Source organism: Crinia signifera, chromosome 6 (genome assembly GCF_055691185.1).
Source record: "Crinia signifera chromosome 6, ASM5569118v1, whole genome shotgun sequence".
NCBI classification, from domain to species: domain Eukaryota; kingdom Metazoa; phylum Chordata; class Amphibia; order Anura; family Myobatrachidae; genus Crinia; species Crinia signifera.
The window spans coordinates 124186214-124211417 of NC_139222.1; the positions used below are offsets into that span (position 1 = coordinate 124186214).

At 44.4% G+C, this 25204-nt stretch overlaps 1 protein-coding gene across 2 annotated transcripts in view; it reads right to left on the reverse strand.

Annotated features, from left to right (window-relative positions):
- EIF6 (eukaryotic translation initiation factor 6) overlaps nt 1-25204 on the reverse strand; it is a 50265-nt gene that overhangs the window by 20898 nt on the left and 4163 nt on the right. For both annotated transcript variants that reach the window (XM_083147025.1, XM_083147026.1), the window contains exons 3-5: nt 23652-23737; nt 5679-5854; nt 4107-4283 (exon numbers count right to left, since the gene is read on the reverse strand). In XM_083147025.1, the coding sequence (XP_083003151.1) occupies nt 4107-4283; nt 5679-5854; nt 23652-23737 (439 nt within the window). The remainder of the gene's footprint in view (nt 1-4106; nt 4284-5678; nt 5855-23651; nt 23738-25204) is intronic.

The following is a 25204-nucleotide window of genomic DNA, read 5'->3' on the forward strand; positions in this document are numbered from 1 at the left end:
CCATCCTCTCAGGCTGGCATCCGTGGTCAACAGAAGCCAATCCTGGATTTGAAAGGAACGGCCGGCCAGTAGATTTGTCGACTCCAACCACCATTGGAGCGACAGCCTTGTAGTTGCAGAGAGTGTTATCAGCCTGCGCATCTGGCTGGGGCACCCCGACCACTTCATCAGGATATCCAGCTGAAATGTCCTTGAGTGAAATCTGGCATACTGTATGGCCTCGAAGGAGGCAACCATCTTGCCCATCAGCCTCAAGCATAGGTGAAACGACACCTGTGGGCCCGCCAACACCTCTACCACCAGTTGCTGGATTGCAGCCACCATCTCCGGTGGGAGGAATACTTTCTGTTCTGCTGTGTCCAGGATCAGCATCCTTTGACTTGGGACCAAGGAGGATTTCTTCAGGTTCAAAATCCACCCGTGGTCCGAGAGGATCCTCCTGGTCAGCTGAATAGCACTGCAGCAGGCTCCTGCCGACCCTGCCTTGATCAGCAGGTCGTCGAGGTACGGGATGACATTCACCCGATGCTGCCGTAGGAGGGACATCATCTCCGCCAAGATCTTCGTGAAGATGCGGAGCCGTGGACAGGTCGAAAGGCAACGCCCAGAACTTATAATGTTCCCTTCCGAGCGCAAACCTCAGAAACATTTGGTGTGGGGGCCAAATGGGGACATGTAGATAGGCGTCCTTGACTGGCGATGACGGAATGGAGGGACTCCATTCTGAATTTGAACACCCGCAGGTACGGGTTCAAATCCTTCAGGTTCAGAATGGGCCTCACTGACCCATCTGGCTTGGGCACCAGGAAGAGGTTCGAATAGTAACCCTGCCCCTGCTCTTGTACTGGCACCGGCAGGATTACCCTGGACTCGAGCAGTCCCTGGATTGCCCCTTGTAGGAGAATCCAGTCCTCCGCTGATGCGGTGAAGGCCGATTTGAAGAACCTTCTGGGAGGTGGTCTGTCGAACTCCAGCCTGTAGCCCTAAATAAGACTCCTGGCCCAGGAATCTAGGCACGAGGCATCCCACACCTGGCTGAAGTACAACAGACGATCCCCCCCCACCTCGAGAGGATCCCGCGGTGGGGAGATCCCATCATGCTGACAGCTTGGAGGCAGCTGCAGTGGCAGCACGGTTCTATAAGACAGAGGGGTTAGGCTTTCTGAACTTACCCCGTCCGCCCCTGTTGGCATTGGACGCACCTCTGGCACTGGAGCGTAACCGAGTCCCGCGAAAGGACTGCTGGTTAGGTGAGGTAAAGGGACGTTTTGGCGCAGGACTGATGGAAGAAAAGTGGATTTACCGGCCATAGCCTTGGAGATCCACTCATCCAGCTCACTCCCAAAAAGCCTCTCCCCTGAGAAGGGGATACTCTCCACGCTGCGATTGGAGTCCACGTCCGCCACCCACTGTCGCAGCCACAGGACCCTCCGGGCTGAGACCACCATAGCAGAGTTGCGGGCATTTATGGCCCCCAATTCCTTCTGGGCTTCACATAGGACCTTTGCCGTGTCCTGAATGTGAAGCAGATTTTCACCTATCTGCGCCACCGACATGTCCCCCAGCAAACCCTCCTGGATCTGGGTGGACCACGTGTGAATGGCCTTAGCCATACCAACAACTGGCCAGCACGGGACGTTGAGAGGCCCCACTAGCCGTGTACATTGACTTGAGGGTGGTCTCCAGTCTCCTGTCAGCCCCGTCCTTAAGGGTGGAAACACCCAGGACCGGTAGTAACACCCTCTTAGAAAGGCGTGAAACCGAGGAGTCCACAACGGGAGGCTCCTCCCACAATTTTCTACCTGCCGGTTCAAAAGGGTACTCATTTGCGAACCTCTTTGTGAGCTGGAACCTCTTCTCAGGGTTTTTCCAGGCGTTCTTGAAAACACCCTTTAATTCCGCTTGCTCTGGGAAACACAGAGACTGCTTTTTCTGTGTCATAAAGAAAGTCACCCACCATGACTTCCTCCAGAGGGAGCTCTAAGACCTCCCTAATGGCTCTGATAAGAGGTTCAGGGCCATGTACTGGTGCCTGCTCCTGTACAGGCTCCTGATCCTGCAACTCCTCCCCCTGATCAAGGATATCATCCTCATCTGTATCAGGGGCCACAGCCGACAAGGGCCTTTTCTGAGGCTGGCTAGACTGGCTGGGAAAAGGGGTGATATCCACCCTAGCTGACAGGATGGCTAAATCCTTCTGCACCCTCTGAGACTGCTGTGTATTAGCAGTTAGCTGGGATGAAACTGAATCTAACAGCGTTTTAATGCTGCAGGGCCATGCGGGCTCATGATCTCCCTGTGACACTCCACTATATTGTGGGGGCACACCACTAGCCGGAGGGGTAGCTCCACTAGGCTGTGGAGACATACAGGGTTCACAGGTAACCTGTGACTGAGGCAGGGATAAACTTGGTGCTGCACCCCATGCAGGTCAGTTTCTTCACCATTGTGAAACTGGACACTCAGCCACACCACCCACAGATTTGTAAGTGTTCTTTGGCTATGTGTTACAGACTATTATCTTAACTAGCGAGTGTGGGGTAAACAGAGCTACTTGGGAAACCAGGGCACCCTGTAACCTGAGCTCACAGATTGGAGAGAGCTGGTTTACAGTAAAACACAGTAATTTTTCAGAAAAAACAGTGCTATGCAATATTCATATGCTAGGCAAACGCAATGCAAGCATTAATTAGCGCTATAACTTAAAGCGCGCCCAGCAGAGCCTGGTCCCGCTCTGAGCTAAGCCCCGCCCCCAAAATGGAGCTGGCGCTGTTAGCATTAAAAAGCTGGCGTTTTTAGGCTTATCTAAGTTTTGTGCCAAAACTAGACATTGCCATAGCCCTGGTGGTCCAGTGGCAATCTATACCTGCCAGCAAATATATAAAAGATGGGGGTTCGCGCGGTACCTGCGGGAGGTCCGCCGCTACTGCCACCGCCATCTTGCCGCACAGAAAGTCGGGGTACCCCCAGTGGGGGACCCCGACCAATACTCACCAATTGAAGTCTTCAGACCCTGTCTGGGGTGTGCGGCAGCTGGGAGGTCTGCTCGCCCCAGCGCAATGCTGTGCGGTGACAGAAACCTCTCTCAGGACAAAGTCCTGCAGCAGGGCAGCTCTGCGCCTGAAGAAGCCGGTGACTGACCATTCCCCTGGCACCCTCGAAGCAGGACTTCTGCCTAGGTCTAAAAGCAGTGCCCCAAAATAACAAACTAAAACAAAATGTTGAAAGATCTCTCTGGAGCTCCCAGAAGTGCAGCCTCTCCTGAGGCACATTTTTCTAAACTGACTAGTGGAGGGGGAGATAGAGGGAGGAGCCAGTGCACCCACACTGAAAGATCTTATGTGCCTGTCTCTCCTGCGGAGGATCTCTATCCCCATAGTATTGAACCCCAGTATTCCATAATGGACTTTAGAGAAATAAAAATAAAACCCCAGTGGCAGGATCCCATCTGCCCGAACCACCCCGCAGTCGAGGCAGACACTGCTGCCTCACTTGCTCCCTCTCCCCTACCTGGAGGCTGTCATTGACAACCATTCCTGAAGCAATCACCTACAATCAAATCAAATACAGTAAGATGCTAGGTGGGAGGGGAGGTACACAATAGGCTGCTGCTTGCCTCCTGTGACAGGGTTCAAACCCTCCCTTCCTCGCACACATCCACATAATATTGATAAAATGGATGTCAGTCACAATGTAAATGTTACGGGTTAAGGGTTCGAAGAATTAAAAAAAACATTATGCTGACATGCACTTGGTCAACATTCTGAACCACAGGTGTTCAGACCCAACTAAAAAACCTTAAATAGCTATATTCTTAAAAAAAATACAAATAAATATATGTTACAATTTAAAATAGCTTTTAAACAGCCCCAGGATCAGGCTTAAAGCAGATAAAAGATATGGTAGTACAAGGGACCAATCTATCCAGCTAAAGACACAACTACTTGTCCTGGGAATCTATAAACTCTTATATTATTACAGAACAAGCACACTGGTTTTGTTAACCATCTTAAACATGGCTACAGTTCCATCTATTCACACACCACTAAAATAAGGAAGACAGCAAAACACAAGTAACAATTGTTACATGCAGTAATAGCACATACCACTAGGGGGACCTGTAGGAGAGAAGACAATTCATCCTGGTCTTCTATTGATGTTTTAGGATGCACCAAGCCTCCCTGATTACTAAATGCAGAGTAACTCCCAACAAGAACTTGCTCTGCAACGGTTTGTCTGAAAACTTCTACTTTAAGGACATCTGCAAGGATCTCTTCCGTCTCCTACAAGATAAAAGTGCAGATTAGAAAAAAAAAATAATAATAATATATATATATATATCACTTGCTGGGTCCGGCACTCCCACATAATGAAACAACGACCGCGGTGCCCTCCAGGGAATAATACAAGCAGGAGTGTATCAAAGATAGAAGAAGGCGGCACTCCCACGGATTTGATCAAGAGATAACTGCAGACCCACGTTTCGGTTACTTTATTAACCTTTGAAAAAGGTTAATAAAGTAACCGAAACGTTAGACATATCCAGTCGTGGGTCTGCAGTTATCTCTTGATCAAATCCGTGGGAGTGCCGCCTTCTTCTATCTTTGATACGTGTGTGTGAGTGCCATTGTATTTCCTGCCAAATCAGGAGTATACAATTCAGATCGAAGATAACCATTGATTCCACAGAAATTTGCCTCAGATTTGGACTGAACTAAAACTTAACAGTACAGTACATAGCAGTGATTGGTCATTATAGATCATGGTATTTATAGGACGCTTTAATAAAGTTGGTTTACATTATGTTTTTATAAGAATATTGTTTATAACTGTTGATGAAAATACTCATGAAGTAAACAGAATTACAAAAAAATATTACATACGCAGTTCCCATTGGCTACAACACAGCAAATTGGTGCAGTAAATCCTTTCCAGATTGGTCACACTATCACAGAAGTCCAAATTTTTTGCAGATAAAATCTTGAACGTGTGTGTGTGTGTGTATGTGTATATATATATATATATATATATATATATATATATATATATATATATATATATATATATATATATATATATATATATATATATATATATATATAGAAAATGCAGGTGCACACTTGGAACTAAACATTGCAATTAAAAAAATAACAGAGCAAATAATAAATTCTGCAATTTAATAGTGAAATTTGGTTCAGCAAAATTTTGGACAAAAATATGGGCCCACCTACATTCCTAAGGTTGAAGACCAAGGTACGGAACCCCCTGTGTTCAGCACAACTTGAACCTTAGGGACCCACCTGATGAGTTCATCTGGTCACTGTATGTGGCCAATAATTTTAGCAAAAATTATGCCTAGCCTCTGAATATGACTTTGTTAAATGACAGATTATCATGTTTCTAAGTGTGCCCCTGCATTTTCTCTTTTTTCATCCAGGCAGTAAAAGGGAATACCAATTGTCAGAGGTCTGTGTGGGGTTTTTGCCCCCAAATAAATGAATACCCTATATTTCTGTTTAAACCTTTATTTCTTCTTTTTTTAAATTAAGTATTATTTCTTTAATACTTCTGGTGCTGTTTTGCACTTCCTTATGGATCCACTGATAGAAATAGTATACACAGTCTGAAAAGAATAAACTATATTATGTTTTTATATTTGTTTAGGCAGACATGCGTACCCTATCGAGATCAGGATGGACTAGTGCCACATAGTCATTACAAGCGATCACATTCCCTAAGGCGGACAGCCGCTCCTCTACTCTCTGAATCCGAACAGAGTCTGGCAAACTGTTCCTGATGTGTTGGAGCTCCTGGTCTGTTGTGTTGTTTGGAACTAAAAGGCCATTACGATTGCCTAAAACAAGGAATTAAAAAAAAAATAATAATTTTTAATTAAGTGAAAATGTAAAGTGTTTTATAAAACAGACAAGACATTTAACCATCATTACTTGTGTAATGCCATTACAAATGTAACAAAAACAGTAGATTAGACACCTTTGAAGTGGAAATAATTGACACTAAGCACAACAATTTTTATATTTTTCCAGCCATCATTTTTGCCAATATGTGGCTAAATAATCATTAGATTTGCATGAAGTCACTAAAATCAAACTATTGGGTATATTCAATTGTTGCCAAAATTGCCGTCTTGCCGGAAAGACTGCAGTTTTCAAAATTAATAGATCAGAAAGGTTTCCGATCTGTTCAATGCTAGCTGTTTTTATTCCATCAGGTCGAAATGTTCTGACTTGCTGAAAACCCATGTGGAGAGACCGAATAGACGCTAATACACCTGCTTTTGACAGAGAGGTTTTGGCCATGTTTTCGGCAATCTCAATCCGACATAAAAAGATGTTTGATTGAGGCAGGGAGGATGGTGCCGGGTGAACAGCAGCAGCTTATAAAGGAGCCCTCCTCCTGTCTGCTGCCTCCTGTACCCACTCGCCGCACTCACCTGTCCCGCACTCAGATGTCGGATTTGGCCGCTGATTTATGCTCACCCGGCCGGCGTGGGGACCAGGTAAGTACAGCGGTGGGACCCAGGACGGGGCCGGGTGAGAGCAGCTCACCTGGCCCCGTCCCGGGTCCCACCTCTGTGCTTACCTGGTCCCCACGCCGGCCGGGTGAGCATAAATCAGCAGCCAAAGCCGACATCCAGTTATGGCCCACGCATTGAATAATGGATGGTGGATCCATTCCGTCAAAAGAATTTCAGAATGGATCCGGCATCAATTGAATATATACCTATGAGATGGAGTGAGCATACATTTTGCTTATATAATTTAACAAAAGTAGGAACATAAATCCTCTTTTCTTCTTCCGTCCACTAGGGGGCACAGAGAACACTGGGATGTTCAAAAGCTGTCCCATGTTAGATGGGGCTGCCCTGGAGCTGCGCGGAGAAGTGTACACCCGAAGGCTGCATCTAAAGATGCAAAAAGGTACAAATTATGGGCAGAGGACCACTTGGCTGCTATGCAAAGCTGTTCTGCAGAAGCTACATGCAGAGCTACCAAAGAAGCTCTCACCAACCAGGTGAAATGAGCCACAGTATCAGAAAAGCTGTCAGTTAGCGAAGCCTCCTGGCCAAAGTCTAATTTGTAGCCAGCCCCACTTGTAAACATACAGCAAAGAATCTGACTTGCAGACTTCTCTAAACCTGTCCACGTAAGTTAAGAGAGGCTTCCACTGGCAAAGTGTTCAGAGTATTGAAAGACCTGGGCTTGAAACCTGTGGTAGAGCAGCACAAAGAATGTCTGCCAAACACGGAGATAAATGATTGCTAAAAACAGCTTTTGGGACTCAAGCAATTTATTAATGACCCTTTTGAAAAACCCTTTGCTCTTAAAATGGATATCTGCCAAAAGAAGCGGGTCAGATCCAGATGGAAGCACAGACCCAACATAGAAGCAGACACAGAGGAGCGTCAGAGAAGAGACATATATAGTCTGCCCACCACAGCCACCAAGTAAGGACACCCTGCATCACATCAATGTCAACCTCTAGTGGACCTGCAGAATCACAGAGAATATAGTAAGATGCTTTATAAGCAGGAACATTCTCTGTACCACTAGAGAAGGCCTGGCCAACCTGTTGCTCTCCAGATGTTGTCAAACTACAAATCCCATCATGCCTTGACACAGTTTTGCAATAAGGGAGTGTTAAAACTGTGGCAAGGCATGCTGGTATTTGTTGTTTCTTCTACGATCCCATGGCAGCCTACACATTGGGATATCATCCCCTTCCTTGTAGTTAGACAGGTTACTTTTTTCCCAGGCTCCTCCCTCTTGGGTATAAATCCCTGCTCCTCCCCTCCTCTGGTGTCTTTTTTCCTGTCTCCTTGTTTAGTTAGAGGCAGGAGGTTACTTTATTTTGGGCTCACCTTTAGAAACAGGAGGTCACTCTGGGTGGTTGCAGCATGGAAGTGTGGCTCTTTGAGAGTTTCTGTCCATGTCATCCGGAGAACAAGCAGGAGCATGGTATCTGTAAGTCTCCATTTCTCATATAAAACTAGCACCAAGTAGCGTAGAGCTGCGGTAGAAGCAGCTATTGCGCCGCCGGAATCCCCTGTTACAGCCGTTCGCGGCACCTTAAACCTGGACTACAGTATCCAGGAAGCAATGCGCCTTGCGCGTACTTCCGGGTTCGGCGGGACGCATGAACTACGTCTCCCAGAAGACATCGCGCCTGACGCGCACTTCCGGTTTCCGGCTATAGCGTTTGCACGCTTCCTAGCACGCTCTGCTCTGGGTTTAAAAGGCAGACAGAGACTGTCACTGCTGAGGCAGAACAGCAGCGTAATCCGGTGAAGACAGAGGAATAGTAGGACACTGGGGGTTTTACCTTTGTATTGCATTATGTATCTGGCCATATCTGATGGGCTTTGTTCATGCAGATTTCTGGTGCTGTTGAGATGGATCTGCCTTCCCCCATTAGAGAAGATAGTGCCCCTGTGAGGTGAGCCTGGTATTATTATTTTTTTATAGGCAGTATAGAAGTTTGTTTTCAGTGTGAGTGATAGGCTTTCCTATTTTATTGTCTTTAGTGTGCCTACTGGAGCTAAGAAAAAGACTAAAAAGAAGAATACTACTGTGAATTGCATGGCTTGTGATAAAGTGATAGATGCAGCTTTGGGCAAGACTATATGTGAGGATTGTGAACCTCAAGCAGAACCACAGGATAGTCATGCTAAGATGTTGAAGGATCTGATGGATTGGATGAGGCAATCTTTTGTATCCAAAGAGGAATTTGTGGAGAGTCAAGGGTTTAAAAGATCTAGAGATCAAGCAGGACTCTCATATGATATAAACAACTCTTCTGATCATGGTGATGCAAATGATTCCTCTGATGAGCCCGGAGAAATTAAAGATGATGTCAGGGCGTTTAACTTTGATACAGTGGAATACATTTTAAAACATATTTACAAATCTATGAATGTTAAGGAAACTGTTGCGCCTGCGGAAGGGGCAGATTTATTATTTGAAGATAGATCCAAGAAGGGTCGTTCTTTTCCTGTACACCGTATTATGAAAGAAACTATTTCTAAGGAATAGTCTAACCTGGATAAGAAACAGGGGAAACTTTTTAGTATAGACAAAATGTATCCTATAAAGGATGAGGAATTCCTTAAATGGTGTGGCATTCCGAAGATAGATGCGGCGGTAGCAGAAGTGACATCCCGCACAACATTGCCCCTTGAGGATGGGGCCTCATTCAAGGATCCAATGGATCGAAGGATGGAGGGTTCCCTAAAGAAACTGCATCTATCCACAGCAGTATCTCTCAAAACAGGGGTAGCTTTAGCTTCGGTGGCCAGAGCTTTAAGAATGTGGTGTAATGCGCTTCATACAGATATTGAAGAAAAGATCTCAAGACAATATATATTAAAAAATCTGGAGGTCATTCAGAAATCGGTGGAATTTCTGTGTGAGGTGACCATAGATGTGACTTCGTTTGCAGCAAGAGCAATATCAGCAGGTGTAGCGACTAGAAGGGCATTGTGGTTACGATCTTGGTCAGCAGATTCTGAATTCCAAGAATCGCTTGGTTTCCCTGCCTTTCGAAGGGTCTTTTCTATTTGGCACCAAATTGGATGCCCTGATTCACAGAAGGAAAATCTCTGAAACTCCCCCAAGATAGGAAGAATAAATTCCCATACCCAGAAAACCTCAGGACGATTATAGACTTGAGACCGTTGAATCAGTACTTGGGAGGTGAAGAAATTTCGTATTGAGACAATGAAAACCATAACAGCAGTCATAAGAAGAGGGGATTTTATGGTATCCCTCGATCTAAAGCAGGCATGTCCAACGTTGGCCCTCCAGATGTTTTGAAACTACACATCCCAGCATGCTTTGCAATAGTTTTAGCATTCTCTAATAGCAAAACTGTGGCAAAGCATGCTGGGATGTGTAGTTTCACAACATCTGGATGGCCAACGTTGGACATGCCTGATCTAAAGGATGCATACTACCATATACCGATTCATAAACAACATCGGAAGTTCCTCAGGTTCGCTATAAAACAGAGACATTACCAATTCACATGCCTACCTTTTGGTCTCGCCTCCTCCCCAAGAGTGTTCACAAAGGTGCTAGTTACCTTAATAGCAGTCTTAACCCCTTCCTGACAGAGCTAGTTTTGGCGTTCCTGACAGAGCCATTTTTTTCAAATCTGACATGTCTCACTTAAGTGGGGATAACTTTTTTTTGCTTTTACTTATCCCAGTGATTTTGAGATTGTTTTTTCGTGACACATTGTACTTCAAATTAGTGGTAAATTTGGGTCGATACAGTCTGTGTTTTTTTGTGAAAAATACCAAAATGTCGTGAAAAAATGGAAAATTTAGCGATTTGCAAAATGTTAAATTTTCTGCTTGTGAGACAAATAATCATACCACTCAAAATAGTTAATAACTAACATAGACCATATGTCTACTTTATATTTCCATCATTATTTCAACTTCCTTTTAATTTTTTTGGACACTAGGAGGCTTACAATATGAATAGCAAATTCTCAAATTTTCAAGAAAATTTCAAACACTGATTTTTTTAGGGACCAGTTCAGTTCTGATGTGACTTTGAGGGACTTGTATGTGAGACACCCCCATAAATGATGCCATTTCAAAAACTGCACCCCTCACAGTATTCAAAACAGCATTTTGGAAGTTTGTTAACCCTTTAGGTGTTTCACAGGAATTAAAACAAAGTGTAGGTGAAATTTCAAAATTTCTTTTTTTTTGCAGATTTGCAATTTTAATACATTTTTCTAAGGAACACAGTACATTTTACTAGAGAAATGTGACTAAAAATTGATTCCCCCAATTCTTTTGTTTTCATAAATATCCTATATGTGGCCCTAGTGTGCACGTTGACCAAACCACAGGCTTCATAATAGAAGGAGCACCTACTTGATTTTGGAGACTCCTTTTTCTGAGATTATTTTTTAGGCACCATGTAGGTTTCTAGGCACCATAAGATGCTAAAATTTAGGAACCCCCCCACAAGTGACCCCATTTTGCAAACTACACCCCTCAGGGAATTCATCTAGGGGTATAGTGTACATTTCAAATCCCCAGGGGTTTCACCAATTGTGGTACAACTGGGCATTGAAAATGAAAAATTAAATTTTTTACACAAAAATGCAGTTCTGGCTCAAAATTTTTAATTTTCACAAGGAATGAAGGAGAAAAAGCACCCCAAAATATGTGCCCCAATTTCTCCCGAGTACGGCAATGCCTCACATGTGACCAAAAAATACCAGTTGGGTGCATGGCAGGACTCCGAAGGGAAGGAGTGATTTTTGGATTTTGCAGCTCAGATTCTGGTGGAATTTTGGTGGGTGCTATGTCGCATTAGCAAGACCCCCCAAGCACCAATACAGTGGAACCCCCCCACAAGTCACCCCATTTTGCAAACTACACCCCTCAGGGAATTCATCTAGGGGTATAGTGTACATTTCAAACCCCCAGGGGTTTCACCAATTTTGATACAAGTGGGCAGTGAAAATGAAAAATTAAATTTTTTTACACAAAAATGCAGTTCTGGCTCAAAATTTTTAATTTTCAGAAGGTATGAAGGAGAAAAAGCACCCCAAAATCTGTGCCCCAATTTCTCCCGAGTACGGCAATGCCTCACATGTGACCAAAAAATACCAGTTGGGTGCATGGCAGGACTCAGAAGGGAAGGAGTGATTTTTGGATTTTGCAGCACAGATTTTGGTGGAATGAATGGTGGGTGCTATGTTGCATCAATACAGTGGAACCCCCCCACAAGTCACCCCATTTTGCAAAGTACACCCCTCAGGGAATTCATCTAGGGGTAGAGTGTACATTTCAAACCCCCAGGGGTTTCACCAATTTTGATACAAGTGGGCAGTGAAAATGAAAAATTACATTTTTTTACACAAAAATGCAGTTCTGCCTCAAAATTTTTAATTTTCAGAAGGTATGAAGGAGAAAAAGCACCCCAAAATCTGTGCCCCAATTTCTCCCGAGTACGGCAATGCCTGACATGTGACCATAAAATACCAGTTGGGTGCATGGCAGGACTCAGAACGGAAGGAGTGATTTTGTGGATTTTGCAGCTCAGATTCTGGTGGAATTTTGGTGGGTGCTATGTCGCATTAGCAAGACCCCCCAAGCACCAATACAGTGGAACCCCCCCACAAGTCACCCCATTTTGCAAACTACACCCCTCAGGGAATTCATCTAGGGGTATAGTGTACATTTCAAACCCCCAGGGGTTTCACCAATTTTGATACAAGTGGGCAGTGAACATGAAAAATTACATTTTTTTACACAAAAATGCAGTTCTGGCTCAAAATTTTTCATTTTCAGAAGGTATGAAGGAGAAAAAGCACCCCAAAATCTGTGCCCCAATTTCTCCCGAGTACGGCAATGCCTGACATGTGACCAAAAAATACCAGTTGGGTGCATGGCAGGACTCAGAAGGGAAGGAGTGATTTTTGGATTTTGCAGCTCAGATTCTGGTGGAATTTTGGTGGGTGCTATGTGGCATTAGCAAGACCCCCCAAGCACCAATACAGTGGAACCCCCCCACAAGTCACCCCATTTTGCAAACTACACCCCTCAGGGAATTCATCTAGGGGTATAGTGTACATTTCAAACCCCCAGGGGTTTCACCAATTTTGATACAAGTGGGCAGTGAACATGAAAAATAACATTTTTTTACACAAAAATGCAGTTCTGGCTCAAAATTTTTCATTTTCAGAAGGTATGAAGGAGAAAAAGCACCCCAAAATCTGTGCCCCAATTTCTCCCGAGTACGGCAATGCCTGACATGTGACCAAAAAATACCAGTTGGGTGCATGGCAGGACTCAGAACGGAAGGAGTGATTTTTTGGATTTTGCAGCTCAGATTCTGGTGGAATGAATGGTGGGTGCTATGTTGCACCAATACAGTGGAACCCCCCCACAAGTCACCCCATTTTGCAAACTACACCCCTCAGGGAATTCATCTAGGGGTATAGTGTACATTTCAAACCCCCAGGGGTTTCACCAATTTTGATACAAGTGGGCAGTGAACATGAAAAATAACATTTTTTTACACAAAAATGCAGTTCTGGCTCAAAATTTTTCATTTTCAGAAGGTATGAAGGAGAAAAAGCACCCCAAAATCTGTGCCCCAATTTCTCCCGAGTACGGCAATGCCTGACATGTGACCAAAAAATACCAGTTGGGTGCATGGCAGGACTCAGAAGGGAAGGAGTGATTTTTGGATTTTGCAGCTCAGATTCTGGTGGAATTTTGGTGGGTGCTATGTGGCATTAGCAAGACCCCCCAAGCACCAATACAGTGGAACCCCCCCACAAGTCACCCCATTTTGCAAACTACACCCCTCAGGGAATTCATCTAGGGGTATAGTGTACATTTCAAACCCCCAGGGGTTTCACCAATTTTGATACAAGTGGGCAGTGAACATGAAAAATAACATTTTTTTACACAAAAATGCAGTTCTGGCTCAAAATTTTTCATTTTCAGAAGGTATGAAGGAGAAAAAGCACCCCAAAATCTGTGCCCCAATTTCTCCCGAGTACGGCAATGCCTGACATGTGACCAAAAAATAGCAGTTGGGTGCATGGCAGGACTCAGAACGGAAGGAGTGATTTTTTGGATTTTGCAGCTCAGATTCTGGTGGAATGAATGGTGGGTGCTATGTTGCACCAATACAGTGGAACCCCCCCACAAGTCACCCCATTTTGCGAAGTACACCCCTCAGGGAATTCATCTAGGGGTAGAGTGTACATTTCAAACCCCCAGGGGTTTCACCAATTTTGATACAAGTGGGCAGTGAAAATGAAAAATTACATTTTTTTACACAAAAATGCAGTTCTGGCTCAAAATTTTTCATTTTCAGAAGGAATGAAGGAGACAAAGCACCCCAAAATCTGTGCCCCAATTTCTCCCGAGTACGGCAATGCCTCATGTGTGACCAAAAAGTGGCAGGACTCAGAAGGGAAGGAGTGATATTTGGATTTTGCAGCACAAATTCTGGTGGAATAATGGTGGGTGCTATGTCGCATTAGCAAGACCCCCAAAGCACCAATACAGTGGAACCCCCCCACAAGTGACCCCATTTTGCAAACTACACCCCTCAGGGAATTCATCTAGGGGTATAGTGTACATTTCAAACCCCCAGGGGTTTCACCAATTTTGATACAAGTGGGCAGTGAACATGAAAAATTACATTTTTTTACACAAAAATGCAGTTCTGGCTCAAAATTTTTCAATTTCACAAGGAATGAAGGAGAAAAAGCACCCCAAAATCTGTGCCCCAATTTCTCCCAAGTACGGCAATGCCTCACATGTGACCAAAAAATACCAGTTGGGTGCATGGCAGGACTCAGAAGGGAAGGAGTGATTTTTGGATTTTGCGGCTCAGATTCTGGTGGAATGAATGGTGGGTGCTATGTGGCATTAGCAAGACCCCCGAAGCACGGTGAAATTATGAACCTAATATTCCATAGATGTGTGGTATAATTTAAAACACTCCTTTATACATAGGCCGGGTTTGTCGGGGCAAGTGTCACACTGGAAAATAGTTTGCTTTCTTATTCCCTTTTTATAGCAAACTTTGCACCTTTTTTGTGTCCTGCCCTTTTTTCCAGTGGAGGGGATTTCATCAGGAAAATGCTGCCCTGGTACAATACGGGGGCCAGTACTAGAAGTACTGGGGCCCTCTGCCTGCTGGTTCCCAAATATTAGGCCCTTTATGACTTCCTCTTGAAAGTGCATAAATGTCCCCCTCTGGCCGGTAGAACGGAATAGCACGTAAGCGTTATACAGTGCCATCTGGATGATATACACGGCCACCTTCTTGTACCAGATTTTTGTTTTCCGCAGGGCACTGTACGGCTTCAGTACCTGATCTGAAAGATCCACTCTGCCCATGTACCTATTGTAATCCAGGATACAATTAGGTTTGGAGGTGTGGGTACTGGTACCTCGTACAGGGACGGAGGTGGTACTGTCTCCGTGAATTGTTGTCAGTATAAGGACATCCCTCTTGTCCTTATATTTGACCAACAACATATTTTCGTTGCATATTCCCCTGCTTTCACCCCTTCTCATTACTTGGGCAATGTGCGTTTTTGGGAGGCCTCTTTGGTTCTTGCGCACAGTACCGCAAGCTGCTGTACCTCTTGAACCAAGGGCCTTAAACAGGGGGATGCTAGTGTAAAAGTTATCCACATAGAGGTGATAACCTTTATCCAGGAAGGGGTGCACTAAATCCCAGACAATTTTCCCACTAACACCTACGAGGGAGGGGGGGCATTCTGGCGGTTCAATTCTTGAATCCTTCCCTTCATATACCCTAAACCTGTGAGTGTACCCTGAGGTGCTTTCACACAGCTTATACATTTTTATGCCATACCTTGCCCTCTTATTGGGAAGGTACTGGCGGAATTTAACCCTTCCTTTAAAATGTATAAGGGACTCGTCGATACAAATAAATTTTTCAGGGATGTACACCTCTTCAAATTTGGCACTGAAATGATCAATGACCGGCCTGACTTTGAATAGCCGGTCAAAGGTGGGATCATCTCTGGGTGGGCACTGTGCATTATCGGTGTAATGTATGAATTTAAGAATTGTCTCAAATCGAGTCCGGGGCATGGCCATACGGTAAAATGGAGTACTGTACAGAACATCTGTACTCCAATATTGCCTAATTTCTGGCTTTTTTACTATGCCCATATGAAACACCAGACCCCAAAACGTCATCATCTCTACTGCATCTACAGGGGTCCACCTAGCAAATGATGACGTGGGGTTTTGAGCAATAAACTGCTGGGCATATAAATTAGTTTGGTCCACCATTAAATTTATAAAATCATCAGAGAAAAATAATTTGAAAAAGTCAATTTCTCTGAGACCTGTGGAATCAAATTGGATTCCTGGCATGCCCAAAAACTCAGGAACCTGGGGCTCAAAATTGTCTGGTGGTGGGGTCCATACTAGATCAATTATTGGGGGGGGAATCTCAGCTGATCTACGGGGGCGTCTTTGAGGGGGTCCCTCATCAGCAGAGGAGGAAGAGGAGCTTAAGGCAAATCCTTCAAATTCCCCGCTTGCATCACTGCCTGTGTCAGAGTCAGAAGCAAGCATGGCATATGCCTCCTCCACTGAATACATTCTCCTGGATGATTGGGAGGACATTTGGGAGGACATTTGGGAGGACATTTGGGATGCCATTTTTATTTTTGTGTTACCGGTAGTGAAATGTTTCAACACGTGTATAGTGTAGGGGGGGGCACAAACTTTATTTCAATCCGGGGGGTATGTAGTGTGTAGTGTGTATGTAGTGCAGAAAAAAAAAAAAATGCTTTATACCAATAAAAAAAAAAAAAAATGAAGGGGTTAAAAAAAAAAAAAAATGAAGGGGTTAAAAAAAAAAAAAAGGAAGGGGTTAAAAAAAAAAAAGGTCCTGCGCCAAAAATTGAGCACAGATGTTGGTCAGTAACGTCTGTCACTGAACAGCGCTCAAAGGCAACAGGAATTTGATCAAAAAAAAAAAAAATAGATCAACCCTGTGCCGAAAAAGATGATCAGTGATGTACGTCACTGATCAGCGCACAGCGGCCACAGGACACCCACAAAATCACAGTGTGTGTAAAAAAAAAAATTAAAAAAATACCCCACAGCACACACACAAAAAAAAAAGGTGATCAGTGATGCGACACTGATTACCAGTGAGGTGCAGCAGGTGCACAACCTTTGGTGCAACTGACAGGTATATATAAAAAAAAAAAAAACCTCTGTACCCCCAAAAAAGTTGCTGATCACCTCAGATATAGTGATCAGCACAAAAGGCGGGGACAGCAGACACAAAATTTAGCACTCTCTATCACTATCTCTCTCTATCTCTCTATCTCTCACTATCTAACACTATCTAACACTCTATGACACTGCAGCAGCAGCACTCACAGGTATATCTATATATAAAAAAAAACCTGCGCCCCCAAAAAGTTACTGATCAGTTAATTTATACTGATCAGCACAAAAGGAGGGGGCAGCAGTCAGTTATATAAAAAATATATAGCACAATCTGTCACTATCTCTCTCTATCTCTCTCTATCTCTCTCTCTCTATCTCTCTCTATCTCTCTCTATCTCTCTCTATAACTATCACACTGCAGCAGCACAAAATATAGCACTCTGTCAGTAGGCCTCTCTCTCTATCTCTCTCTCTCTATCTCTCTCTCTCTATCTATAACTATATCACACTGCAGCAGCACAAAATATAGCACTCTCTGACACTATCTCTCTCTCTATCTCTCTCTATCTCTCTCTATCTCTCTCTCTATCTCTCTCTATCTCTCTCTATCTCTCTCTCTCTATCTCTCTCTATCTCTCTCTATCTCTCTCTATCTATCTCTATCTATCTCTATCTATCTCTATCTATCTCTCTATCTATCTAGCTAATACTAATACAGTGCAGCAGCACAATATCACAGTATGGCACAATTATTGCACAGGATCCAGGAAGCAATCAGCAGCGATCAGGTAAGTATTGCAGCAAGTATTTCTGGTCAGTATGGCGGCAGGGGGGTACGGTGACCGCACTGCACGCTTTCCAGACCGGAATGGCGTCTGCAGTGCAGTCACCGTTAGTTTAAATCTCCCTCCTTGGCTGTGATTGGTCCGTCGGTCCGACGGACCAATCACGGCCTTTGGGGGCGGGCGGGGTGAGGTGGGGTGACACCAGTGTCACCCTTACACCCCGCGGTGATTGGTGCTGTACTTTACAGCACCAATCACCTCTGATCCCGTGTCACCGGCGAACGTTATTCGCCGGTGACACAGGAAAACGCTGTGAATGGCTGTTCACACTGAACAGCCAATCACAGCGATCGCCGACGGGGGGGCGGCATCGCAGCCCCCCCGGGGCATGCACGGACATGTCTGCTGTCAGGGACAGCAGACATGTTGAAACTGTCACCGCGTCTATAGACGCGGTGACAGTTTAAATCCATAACGTACATTTACGCCATGTGTCGGGAAGTGCTTCCCGACCATGACGTAAATGTACGTCAAATGTCGGGAAGGGGTTAAGAAAGAAAGGAATTCTTCTTTGGCCATACCTAGACGATATACTCATCGCGGCATCATCCAAGCAGGTACTACTAGAACACCTGCAAGTAGTGGTCAACTTCCTGCGAACGCATGGTTGGATATTGAACCTACAAAAAAGCCAATTGAAGCCCACTCAAGAATCAAGTTCTTAGGGGTGATGATAGATTCTGTAAAATTTCAAATTTCCTTGTCAGATGAGAGATGTGCGAAGATCAGAGACCTCTCCCTTTCCCTGATCAAGTCGAAGTCAACATCATTGCAAAAATGTCTGAGTTTATTGGGGATGATGTCCTCCACTATAGGGGTCGTTCCATGGTCTCAGTGGAGAATGAGGACATTCCAATGGACAATCCTTCCATTTCTAAAGAGAAAGGCTGGCAAAGCTCTAAGGATAAACCTATCTTTAAGGGTAAGAAAGTCTCTTTCCTGGTGGACAAGCAGAACATTGATAGACAGAGCGACTTCCTTACAGTCGCCGAAGTTTCGGGTAATTACAACCGACGCAAGCCAGTTAGGTTGGGGGGCCCATTGCGAGGGAGAAGCAACACAAGGGGTGTGGTCAAAAGAAGAGAGTATGAATTCATCAAATTGGAGAGAAGCCGAAGCGGTCTGGAGAGCGGTGAGGGCTTTTTCTCAGAGACTCAAAAGAACACACTTAAGGGTCTTCTCCGACAATACTTCTGTGGTAGCATATTTAAACCACCAGGGAGGTACCAGGAGCAAGTCTATCATGGAAGTGGTTGCAAGAATTCTAACCTGGGCAGAGGAGAATTTGAATTCAGTCACAGCCATTTATGTTCCGGGAAAACAGAATCTCCTAGCAGACTTCCTCAGCCGAAACAAGATTCTCCCTGGAGAATGGGAACTGAATGGAAGAATATTCAAGGAGGTGATCGACCGGTTCGGCACACCAGAAGTAGACCTCATGGCCACACATCTGAACAGAAAGGTATTTTCTTCCGCAAACCACAGCGGTAGACGCTTTTTCTATACAATGGACATGTCGACTGGGTTATGTATTTCCCCCATTTCCCTTGATACACAAGGTTCTAAAGAAAGTCATGGACGACAAGATACAAGTAATAGTAATCCTTCCGTTCTGGCCCCGAAGGGCATGGTTTTCGATAGTATTGAGGCTAGCAGTGCAAGACCCATGGACCCTACCAATAGTTCCAGATCTTCTATTGCAAGGACAGATGTGGCACCCAGATCCAGCAGCCTTAGCTTTGACGGTGTGGAAATTGAAAGGAGCCATCTGAGACAAAAGGGTCTCTCAGAACAAGTGATCACTCTATTACTTCAAGCAAGAAAGAAAGTATCTTCGACGGCCTATTACAGAATATGGTGCACTTTTATTAATTGGAGAGGTTCGAAAGAAGCAATACAAGAAGTCCCAACTTCTGAAGTTTTACAATTTCTACACAAGGGGTTTGTGGATGGTTTGGCCAACTCGACGTTAAAAGTTCAGATTTCAGCCTTAAGTATATTGTTAGAAAGGAAGTTGGCAGAAGAACAACTCATCAGGTTTTGCAACGCAATAAAGAGAATAAGACCCCCAATAAGATCTCTTGTGGCCTCTTGGGACTTGAATCTATTACTAAAAGAGTTGATGAGACCTCAGTTTGAGCCGTTGTGACATTTCACTGAAATACTTGACCTGGAAAACTGAAAAAATTGGCCCTCCCTTATAATTTAGCTTTGGTATTTCCCAATGTGTAGGCTGCCATGGGATCGTAGAAGAAAACATCGGTTTATACTTACCGATAATTCATTTTCTTCTTAGAGACCATGGCAGCCATTATTTGCCCTCCCTCATGTTCTTTTTTCCCAGAGTGGAAGGAGACACTCGAAAAGACACCAGAGGAGGGGAGGAGCAGGGATTTATACCCAAGAGGGAGGAGCCTGGGAAAAAAGTAACCTGTCTAACTACAAGGAAGGGGATGATATCCCAAAGTGTAGGCTGCCATGGTCTCTAAGAAGAAAAGGAATGATCGGTAAGTATAATCCGATGTTTTCACAACATATGTAGAGCCACAGGTTGTGCTGCACTAGAGCATCCAACAGGAGAGCTGACAGGCATCAAAACACAGCAATAGGGTGTCAGCAACCAGCCCGCACGATAACTTAAATGAAAGATGATGCTCTACCCGTTCAAAAAAAATCGACTGACCTCCATTGTGGCCCAGACTGTGAGCACGATCAAAATGGTGAAGTCTGTCACAATGTCAGACTGTAGTTCGACCAGGTGTCACACACACACACACACACAAGTCCCGAACATGTAGTGGTAACCGGCCATTTTGAGCTGACATCAACCCTGAAACATCCAATGACTGGTTACTGCCCTGCCACCTGCTAAGACCTGCATTGATCGTGAGGAATTAAATTCTGATCAAAAAATAAAATATGAAAGGGACGTCCCCTATCTAAGTGGGACCTCTTCAGCCACCTGAGGAATGCATCTTGTTTGCAGAAGAGATCAGCTCCATTGATCCAAAAACTTCAATCTGAAGAGAGCAGAAATTAACAGAGCATATGCCACACTGTCAAAAGCCCAATAACTGTATATATGAGTGTACTGAACCCCTATGATTATGTCAGAATAGACAAATCTTTGTCGGCAAGAGTGGAATGCTGTCCACTTGGGGGAAAACACCCAATGAATTCAGAAATCCTGCAAGGCTTCCAATATAACTATCTCCTGAAACAGAGACTAGGAATTCTTAGCATTTATGATTGACCTGAGAGAAACTACTGTCAGGTAAATGTGTGCCATGAGAGTACATCCAGTAACTGGACCAGAATATGCAGTACATCCAGATGGTTTAAAATCAGAGAACACCATGCCTAAGATGCATTAAAACATGCTTAGCCATGGAATGTCCAAGTGACAATGCCAGAAATTGAAAGTGATGAGCCAAAACCTTCAACCTGAGGAAGCACTGGTGACTGATTCAGATGGGAACCTGTATGTCTAAAATACCCTAGTTACAGAGGCAGAAAGAGCAAAGAGAATACACGTGAGAATAATATGCCTGGTTCCTTAATCAGGAGGAAGCTTGCATAGAAACCCGTACCTCTTGAATCGAGACGGGAGGGGGGACCTGGATGAAGGTAAGAAAACACTGAATTTACTCACTGTTCCTGGAACTGAAGAAAATGCAGTGGACAGGAGTGGTGAACACCTTGAAAGACAGAGCATATTCCTGGGTAATCATACATCTGATACAGCAGTTTGTGGTTCCTATACACACACACACACACACACACACACCTTGCAAAAATAGCAGAAGCCAGTCTACCGCACTCAGGTGTGGAGACCCACAGGATGATCACCGTCCAATGGACTGCGACTCAGAAACTAGAGCCCTAGAGGAGAGTGGAAGCCAGAAACTATAAATAAGTGAACTCCCTCTGGACTGTGGGGGTGACGCATATGGAATGACATTTGCCCTACATGTCACCCTAGCATCTATCCTATCCAACTCTGGAACAAGAAGATCAGACTTGAAGATGGAAGAGACACCAAGCCTGCCTAGAACCCATTGTTAACTCACCAGAAATGTAGCCTGAGGGTTGCTAGGTCAACACAGCAGATGTCAGTGTCTTGACTCAAGAGGTGAAGTAACAGCCATCCACATCTTTAGGTATGGGCCCATTGTAATGTGACTTGCTAGAATAAACCACAGTGGGTAGCAGAACTGAGTGTCCACTAGTGCATCTGACAGATACTTAAACACAACACCATGCTTGTAAATCAATAGCCTAACTGCCCAAACAGACGCAAGGACAGGTAGTGGCTGAAAAGGACTCCCACCAGGCCTGGAGCTGGTAGGAATCTAGACACATGTGTGCCTATGCCCTGGCAGAAAGTTCCCAAGCTACTCAGAAAAAAATACCGGTGTCTTGACGCTTGATACCGCACCACAGAACACAGGGCTTTATTCAGATTGCGTGCTTAAAAGTGCAGATCGACGTGAATTGAGCATCACTGTTTAATCCACTGTGATGGGTGGAAAACCCTTGCCCAACCACTAGCAAAGTACTTAAAAAGTTTACAATGACTGCACGGTCAGGTCACTATTGTCATGGTGAGCAGGATTGGATCAGATAGCAAACCTGTGAATGTGTCCTTCCAGGTGGAATTGAAGGACCGCATCACAGTGACAGTCCACACAAAGAAGGTCTGAACATCAGAGGAATATGAAACATTAGTTGCCTGCTCAGAGACCAAAGCCACGAAAAGCTGCACTTAGCTGTGCAATATTTTGAGCCTTTGCAAGAAAGGTGCCGGCAGCTACATCAACAACTGTGCTGACGGATTGCAGCAACTATTTCTCAATTGCAGATGGAATTTAATAGGAATCATGCTGGTAAGCTGGGCCTCATTTAGAGATGACTGCATATTACCTGCGATAAAGGGTAATGTCAGTTCTTGAGTCATAGCTGAATACATTTCTCTGCCATAATGGTTCAGAACCTAAGAAAGTACGTCAGTACAGGTTCAACAGCAAAGTAATAAAGGAGCACTTAAAATGGCTGGCTAGTGACAGGGTATAGGGGAGAGGGAGTCTGTGGCTGCTGTAGAAAAAAAATCCAAGTTGGTGCCCAGAATCTCCTCTCCAGCAAATGCCCAGTGTTCCGAGTGCCTCCTAGTGGACAGAAGAAATTATCTTAATGAACGATGCATGGAATGGAACTATGGGCCTGATTGAGTTGGTTGCAAAAGCTATCTCTTTCTCAAATGGATAAAACTGTACGCTGCAGGTAGGGCAAATGTAACACATGCAGAGAGCTTTGTCATATACTCACATACATTACCAGATTCTCGATGCAACCAGAAAGATTGGCCATTTTATATTAGTTTGGATACAGCTTCAATCAAATATTAGAGATGAAAAAGCAACAACCTGGTCCATAAAGTGTTAAACTAATTCTAAGCATCAGAGGCGTACGTTCATTTTATTCGCCCGGAAGCAAGTTGGAGTATGGCGATTCCCACCCCAAATATGTTGTGCCAACATGGGTGTATCATCTGTGCAGCCTGAGTCATATCAGACAGGAGCCACCCTGTCTCCTATTGCAGATGTTAACAGGACTCCAGGTATAGCGCCAATTAACTACAGATGCGCCACACATACAGGTGCCCCTTCAGGGCTTGGAGCCCGGAGGCTGTGGCCCCCATTGCCTCTGGGAGTAACGCCATGTTATATAAAATAAAATTGAGCAAGCACTGTACATCTACAATACATATAAGGGCACCCAATTGTTATGAGGATAGAACACACACAGTTACTGTTGGATCCTGTACACAATGGAGCAACAGGAGAACCAATTTGCTTTAAATCTCATCATCCAGTTAATCACAATTTTAAGTAGAGATGAACATTATGAATTACATTTTTCCAGTACCAGAAATAGAGTGTGGAAACCAGGATGCAAAGACACGGAAGGTTAAATCCAAACCTATGCAAAAATGAGTCACTGTACAGCAATATCAACTGAACGTATATACTAAAGCCATTCCTCGAAACAAGAGACCAGATCATACTCACCTACACACATCCTCCCAATAATTCGACACCCAGCTATTGAAGCATGGACAACAGGTATAGTCTCAGAAAGTTCCCCTTCAAACACACTGCAAAAGAGAATAGTTGACAATTAAACATGCGTTTCTATACAATATACTGTATTTTTACTTCGGGAAGGAATATATCTGTTATAAAGAGCTGGTCAGGCAGTGTGTGTTAATAAAATGACAGACTGAAGACGTAAAAGGCACTATTCATAAACAAGAAAAATAGGTACTTATTTCCTAGCACGGCACCATAGGGAAATCGCATCGGCCATTATATGGCCCATGCGAAGCAAATTTTTATTTTTTTTAAAGTTAATTTATTCACTGCTTATGTCCCCAGGGCCATCTCATCGCATGGCATTGCGTCTCCCGCAAAATCGCATGCGATTTTTTGGGGTGCTATGCTATGACATTAGGTATACAATAATTTGATTGTATGTCCCCTCCCAGCAAGGGGCGATGGAACGCATCCTCCGACTTTTTCATTACCCCACTATCCACATCGGCGTGGAGTTGATTTCATATAGTGTGACGAACGCAGCGAGCCCCGTGAGGGGAAGCGGATTACTTTACATGTATTCCGCGTCCGCTCGCCACACTATATAAAATCAACTCCACGCCGACGTGGATAGTGGGGTAATGAAAAAGTCGGAGGACGCGTTCCATCGCCCCTTGCTGGGCTCGCCACTCTTCGGGGTGGGGTGGATAGTGTGGGGGGGGGGGGGGGGGGGCGTTAAACCTATTTTTGGGACATACAATCATATTATTGTATACCTAATGTCATGGAATAGCACCATCTCATCGCATCGCATGCCACAAGTGGTATGCGGTGCAATTTTTTTAAGCTCAATAGCCCTCTACGCAATTAGGGTACCCTGCAATGCCTATTTGGTATCAGGGTCATCAAGAGAAACCTTATCGGCACTACAGTCAGCTATCTACTCTGTCCCTCAGTCATAACCCTGGGGCATCTCACTCTCTCATTCCCCTTCCTCTGTCTGTGAACATGAAGGGTGAACAGCAGAAGTGACGTAGCCCCATATAGGGCTGACCTTTTGTTTCCATGATCTCTAAATATCAGAGAGTGAAATAACAATAATCGCATGCACAGAGACGGTAAAAGGAAACCAATGACTTATGATTTAACCACACAACTGTCCGATATTTTGGATAAGTGGCTTGATATATGATGGTCATTTTTTTGCTAGTACAAAGCAAGCTGTGGAATTGTTAAAATTGTGGAAATATTTTGCGATGTGTAGAACATAGAACATAAGGTGGTCAATAATTTTAAATGAATTACAAATAAAAGTTATTATCAATAGTCATAGTACAGATAATCCTCTAGGACAGGGGTGTGGAACCTCCGGCCCGCGGGCCGGATACGGCCCCCATACCCTGCTTGTCCGGCCCGCCTGTCCAGCTGCATATTTTATTGTTTAAGCAGCTGCCCGCCTGGCTATATTACTGCAGTAATATAGCTGTGCGGGCGAGGGGCTGATTAATCAGTAATATAGACGGGCGGTG